General features: G+C 46.5%; 1 protein-coding gene across 1 annotated transcript in view; it reads right to left on the reverse strand.

Annotated features, from left to right (window-relative positions):
- Positions 1-6,825, reverse strand: part of samd11 (sterile alpha motif domain containing 11) — a gene marked incomplete at its 3' end in the record, with an annotated part of 47,534 nt that overhangs the window by 10,772 nt on the left and 29,937 nt on the right. The window contains exon 5 of the mRNA XM_080535058.1: positions 4,263-4,468. Within this exon, the coding sequence (XP_080391184.1) occupies positions 4,263-4,468 (206 nt within the window). The remainder of the gene's footprint in view (positions 1-4,262; positions 4,469-6,825) is intronic.

The raw sequence follows: 6,825 nt of genomic DNA on the forward strand, positions 1-6,825 counted from the left end.
CACATGAGTGTGTGTGTGTGTGTGTGTGTGTGTGTGTGTGTGTGTGTGTGCATGTGTGTGTGTGTGCTGGGGCGTTGAGTAGGCGCCTGGGTTGGGGGCGGAGCGACAGATATTAATGCGGCCCAGCTCCGGTGTATCGATCTGTTTGCTGCGCCGGGCCGCGGGGGACTCGACTGGCGGCAGACGGGTGTGTGTGTGTGTGAGGGGGGTCGGGGGGTGAGAGATAAGGGAGGGAGCAGGGAAACTGGAGCCGAGGACCACGCACGCGTGCGCACACACACACACACACACACACACACACACACAGAGGGTGGGGGTTGAGGACAGGGACATCACCTCTAGTTGAGTTTCATTGGTTGACAACAGTCACCAACTGCAAGACCAAGCTGCACACACATCAGTCCTCCAGCTGTGGTGCAGAACAACGTGTGGATGGACTGGTTTTAAATGATAGGACTGAGCCTCTTCCCCCCAATCCCATCATTCCATTGTTTTCCATCGTGGCAATGAGAATACTTGTAAAAGTGGGAGAATTCAAAGCTCTCCCTGTCTGACTGTCTCTCCATTCTCTCTCTCTGCCTCTCTCTCTCTCTCTCCTTTCTCTCTCTCTCTCCCTCCCTCTATTATTCTCTTTCATGTGGAGAGAGGAGCTGGGTCACCTGGGGCTCTCTCCTCCAGGGGGACCAGCCCATCACCACTACACAATAGGCCAGGATAGAGAGAGAGATGAAGAGTGAGAGAGACAGACAGACTCATAGGCACACACACACACACACACACACACACACACACACACACACACACACAGATAACCACAGTTTCTGTTAGTTTTTGTTGAAAAAAAAGATCCAAACACAAATTGGGGACCCCCCCCCCAATACATTCTAATGACATCATCATCTTAAGGGGCACAGACCGATACTGCCCCCCCCCCCCCCCCACCCTCCACACACACACACACACACTCCCAAACACACACACACACACACACACACACACCCACAAGCACACACACACACATCCCTCTCTCTACCCCATTCTCAGTACTTTTGCTGTACCAGTTATTAACTGAGTTATTTTGGGAGGTCCCACTTTGGCGATCAGACCCATCCCGCTTATCCCTCTTTTGTCCCATCCCATTTTCCCCCTGCATCTTTTTCCGGGAATTACGCATAAATCTGATCCGTTAAGCCAGGCTTTCCTTTGCGTGGGAATGCAGAGTATTCCCATGATATGGCAGCTAGACCCGGCTCATGGTGGATTTGGGAGCGTCAGAATGAGTGTCCAGATTCTAAAGAGTATACAAACGTTATGCAAGAGAGTGAGGTGATGGAACAGCAGGTAGGTTCTGTATTCATTTAGACACTGTTATACTGCATACCTTGGTGCAGTGTACACTACTGTGGAGGCTGTACGTTAAGCACAAACCTTAAGGGTTTTTACCCTATATGACATTTAGTCTTATATGTTCATAGAGCATGCAGCAATGAAGCGACCACGCGGGCCCTGCTTTGAGAGAGACAGAAGAAAGTGTGGAAGACAAAACAAGAGGCCCCCCCTCTCTCTTCTGGATGTCTGCCTCCCCCTGCCCCCCCCCCCCCCCCCCCCATCCCCCTCCTCCTTTCTTTTCTACCCTTTCATCATATGAGAGACGGGAGGGAAAGCCCTCCTGGCCACTTCCACCACCCCCTATCCCCCCTCAGGTTCTCAGGTCCAACGAGAGCCCCCCAAAACAACACCTTACACACCACACACACACACACACACACACACACACACACACATACATTCTGTTCCTCCTCGCCCCTTCACACACACTTTCATTTCCAGTGCCCTCCACTTCAAACACATGAAAGGATGCTCTGCGGGGACCAAGGCCAAAGGGAGAGTAGGAGAAAAAAAAAAGGGGAAGAAGAAAAAAAAAGAGAGAATATAAAAGCAGGCCCTGTGTTGAGGTGTGTGAGAGGAGGGAAGGAGGCGGGGAGGGAAGGGAGGGTCGCAGGGGCCCACAGGAGCTCAGGTCAGTGTCAAGGGGCTCTCACTGGACCGATTCAGATCAACCCATCGGACAAACGGCCTTCCCTCCATCCCACCTCTACCACTCCATCCATCTCCTCCAGAGGAGTAGGGGATAATAGGAGGGGTGTAGTAAGGAGGGAGAAATGGTACAGTTTGGGCATGTGCACTCTTGAAATGCATGAAGGCAACTGAAATAATGGAGGATACAGCTAATGCAAATGATACAATACTGTATAAGAAAAGTTACAAGGTTCATTAAACCGTTCTACAGCACTTAGAGACTCTCAGGTAGAATCTGGTGGCCACTCTAGGCTTGCTGTGCGGTTAGATTATGATATCACAGATACTTAAGCTAAATGATCCACCTACAACTGTAACTACGGTAATTGTATTTGATAAAAATAGAAATAATTATCAGAGCGTCTATCAGTGAAGACGGCGTCTGATGTGATACAATAGATATCTTAATTTCATAGGAGACAAGGAGAAAAAGAGGAGAAGGGGCGCACTGATAGACATTATCTCAGGTCTGGGGGTGTCAGAAATGTGAGCAGAACCTGAACAGACAAAGAAATTCAAGAATATTATAAATGTTTTATTTTTTCAGTGTGGAAAACTTAACTTCAGTGAAAAAAGTTTTCTTTCCCTAACTAAGTGTAGATTGATGAAGTGAGCCACCTGGTGCAGACTTGAGGATGAATATCAGCAACACCAAAGACTTGGCTGCTGGAGTGTATTGGCAATGCCTGAACTACACACACACACACACACACACACACGCACACACAGAAACACACACACACACACACACACACACACACACACACACACATACACACACTTGAGCTACTTACTAAGGACATAAACACACTCATCACTAGAGGAAAGGCCTGGTATGAAGTGTGTGTGTTTTCAATGGCACATGCATACGTGTATAATTTCCTGGATGTTACTGCCAACAGGCTCAGACATCATTAATAAATCATCAGCTTGCATCCTGTGTTTTATACTTGTTGTCCTGCTCGAAGGAAGGTCTCTGTTATTAACTTTGTCTCTTTCTTTTCTCCCTCTCCTTTCTGTCTATTTCTGTCTTTCCCTGAGCTCTACTTCCTTCCTCTCCATCATCTCTCACTCCTTTATCTCTGTCTACTCTGTTTCCTTCATTTATACCAAAAGAGGAGAGAATCACCACTAATACGTCTGCATTGCGCCACAGCACCCGCCTTGAAGCAGAGAGGCTTCTGGGGAAGGAAACTGATCATACTGCACCCTGGGTCATAAAATCCCCCAGAATGCACTGCACATCAGCTCTAATTCTTTACAGATGCAGGAAAAGGCAATTAAAACATTTATAGGCTTCGCCCCTTAGATTTGCGGCCAGCAATTAAAAATCATTGCTAATCAAATAAAAATAGAAGTACAATTCGGCGGGACGTGGAATTGATTCGATTTATGCTACTGCAGGGGGGTCGTAAAACCTTGTGGCAATTAATGTTACATTCTTTTAAAAACTGGAAAAAGGTTAACAATTGATGCCACTGCAAGTTTAAAGCAGCAGTGAAATGAAAATAAACCCCACACATAAAAAGCCAACGAGCTGTCTTTTACCTTTTAATCAACCTCATGTTCATTTACTATATATTCTCCCTCATCCTCTGGAACAGGTACATTATAGTTTTAGCGCCTGTTAATTTCACATCACAAAAATGGAGAGAAAAAGGACACACTTGTGGTTTCCATGGTATTGGAGATTTACAGAGCTGGCAGGCAGCCAGAGAGAGCCCAGATCGATATCTGCGACCGTGCACGCTGGCTGGGAGGGTTGTTTACAGCCCAGCGCAGCAGCAGTCAGAAATCACCCAGAGTGACATTTTGACATTGGGTGGGCTGGCTCCACAGATAGAAATGTCAGCAGTCTACGGTGAAGTTTTACACTGGCAGGGTGGGCACACCCACAACACTGGGTTACCAGCAATGCTGTATGTGGATGGTTTGGTGACAGATAATAGAGCGATGCAAGCTTTCGAAGGCTATTAAGTACAGTTCCTGACTCATATTTGCTCTCCTGAGTAGATGTTCTGTGCCTAGTATTATGGCAGTAATGTGATTGCCTTAAAAAAAAAAAAACTTTATTTTATTCCACACATGCACACACACCCACACACAGAGTCACACACACACACACACACACACACACACACACACACACACACACACACACACACACAGTGTTGTATTCTCACCGTGGCTGGGCAGGCCCATGTTGTTGGCCAGCTGGTAGAGGCGCTGCTGCTGCTCCTCATAGGAGCCCTGCTCGTTCAGCGCTGACATCATCCGCCTGTAGTGCTCCTCAGGGGTCATGTGACCGTGGCTGCCCGCCTCCAGCACAGGGGTGTGGGAGTTCTCTGTGGGGGGGGGGGGAGGGAGAGTCAGTCTCACTGTCATTTCACTGTTAACTCACACTTATCTCACCATTAACACAACCAACTTTTATCATAACGTTGCTGCTGTGAAAGCCACATCCTTTCTTTCCCAGACTTTTCCTCATTGATTGTTTTTTTCATGTAAGCGTTGTTAGGATTTGTGTAAAAATCACACTTCTGGAAAAAAAAATCTGGAAGCTTTATATAATCATTTTATAACCATTGTCACCGCCAAAATGCATGATATGACGCGATATGTCACGTGTGCTCCCATGTGCCTGTTGAAAGGAGGTGGGCACTCATGCGTATAGACGTGATTGTATACTCTATTTCCAATTCTATTCCATTAGGTTGAGCCGTATAAACACAGAGTTCATTAGCAACTTCATTAACAATGTTCATTTACAATTCAAGCAAATCGAAACCACGTATATTGAAACTAAGATAACACAACATAAGAACATGATTGAATACAATATGTGAATAATGGGTAACCGAATTCGGGCAATCATGTGTGAATCATGTGAGACTGGGCTCATGCCCAGCCCTGCTGCATCTGCGTAAAGGCATATTTGACCATGCGTCTTGCTGTTTGAAGTGTACTTTATTACTTTTTATTTTTACAAAACACATATGATTTCAGCTCTTGCTTGTACCTTATTCAATCTTCAAATAACATTAATAACATGAAGTTGCAGTGTGCTTTTCTTTTTCTTTTCTTTTTTTACAGTATATGTACAGTAAAATCAATTATATCCGTGAATATGTTACATTTAATAACCGTTAAAAATACAAACATGGTATTCTAAAAGTCCTGACAACCACATCCACAACGGATGCATTTTGCATAGTATTTATCTAATTTAATGATTACACTGTTACACTACAGTCAAACAACTTGACTCTAACAATGTTGGTTAGTACAATGCCACTACTGTAGTGTTAAAGGGGCAATCTGGGATTGGTACATCAATTTTTTTACTTTTATATGAATGATATGTTGCCATTGATCTGGAAGAATATAACATATTAATGCTTCAAACCCCATATTAATGCTTTACCCCATCAGTACTAAAAGTATACGCTAGCATTACTGTATACCTTCAAAACATGGTTAAAACGATCGGTTTGATCTCCACAGCTCTGTCTATGATCTAACACTGTGATCACTCCAAAGTTCTTATTCTTAAAATTAGTGAATTCTGGTAAATACACTCCATCGACCATGAATCACTCACAAACAAGTGAACTTGCTAATGGACTCACCATGAACTCACAGTGAACTTAGCATTTCAAAATATAGAATAGCATAGAGGGACAGCTTGGTGATGGGTAGTGTACAAAACATATCTCACTCAAGTATTATGTTCAAGCATGAATACACAGCTGTTTCCTGTGTGTGTGTGTGTGTGTGTGTGTGTGTGTGTGTGTGTGTGTGTGTGTGTGTGTGTGTATGTGTGTGTGTGTGTGTGTGTGTGTGTGTGTGTGTGTGTGTGTGTGTGTGTGTGTGTGTGTGTGTGTGTATGTGTGAGATTTGGATGTAAAGACGTGTTGGCTGATTTCCCTCTCTCTCTCTCTCTCTGTCGCTCCTCTCCTTAATTTTTCTCTCTCTACCCCCTCTCCTCTTCCTCTCTTCCTCTCTCTCTCTCTCTCTCTCTCTCTCTCTCTCTCTCTCTCTCTCTCTCTCTCTCTCTCTCTCTCTTCTGTGCTGAGCTGGGCTCTGGCAGCAGTAACCTGATCCTGAGGGTAGGGGAGAGGAGGGAGGAGGCGTTGGGTTTTAGCGGAGGCAGGGGAGGGTGCGTAGGGGGAGGGAGGGGGGGTAGGGGGAGGGAGGGTGAAGGTGGTTGGCGGTTGAGGGGAGGGGGGGGGGGGGGTATTTTTACCCTCTGCTCCTCATTGAAACCTGAGCCTGGCCCCGGGCAGGCGAGCAGGAGTGGCGCGAGAGGGGGAGGAGGGGGGGAGGAGGGGGGGGAAGAGGGGGAGGAGGGGGGGGATGAGGGGGAGGAGGGGGGGGGATAGAAAAGGGGAGGGATAAGCACACCATCTCTGTCTCCTCCGCCAAGTTCCAAACTAATCCAACCAGAGACCCTCAGGTGTGTGTGTGGTGTGTGTGTGTGTGTGTGTGTGTGTGTGTGTGTGTGTGTGTGTGTGTGTGTGTGTGTGTGTGGGTGAACTAGGCCTACTTGTCTCTGCCCGTCTGCATTTCTCTGTCTGTAAGCTCTGCGGGGGTGCCAACTCCACCACAGCTAGAAAAACAGCCCTGCCAGGCCCAAATCTCTCTCCATTCCTCCTTCGCTCTCTCTCTTTATCCCTTTATTAGGTAGTTAGCTAGTGCCTAATGTTAACCCCCCAGGAAAGAGAGGGAGAGGTAACACACACAAAC

This window comes from Nansenia antarctica (genome assembly GCF_963989245.1).
Source record: "Nansenia antarctica genome assembly, chromosome: 6".
Lineage (NCBI taxonomy): Eukaryota > Metazoa > Chordata > Actinopteri > Argentiniformes > Microstomatidae > Nansenia > Nansenia antarctica.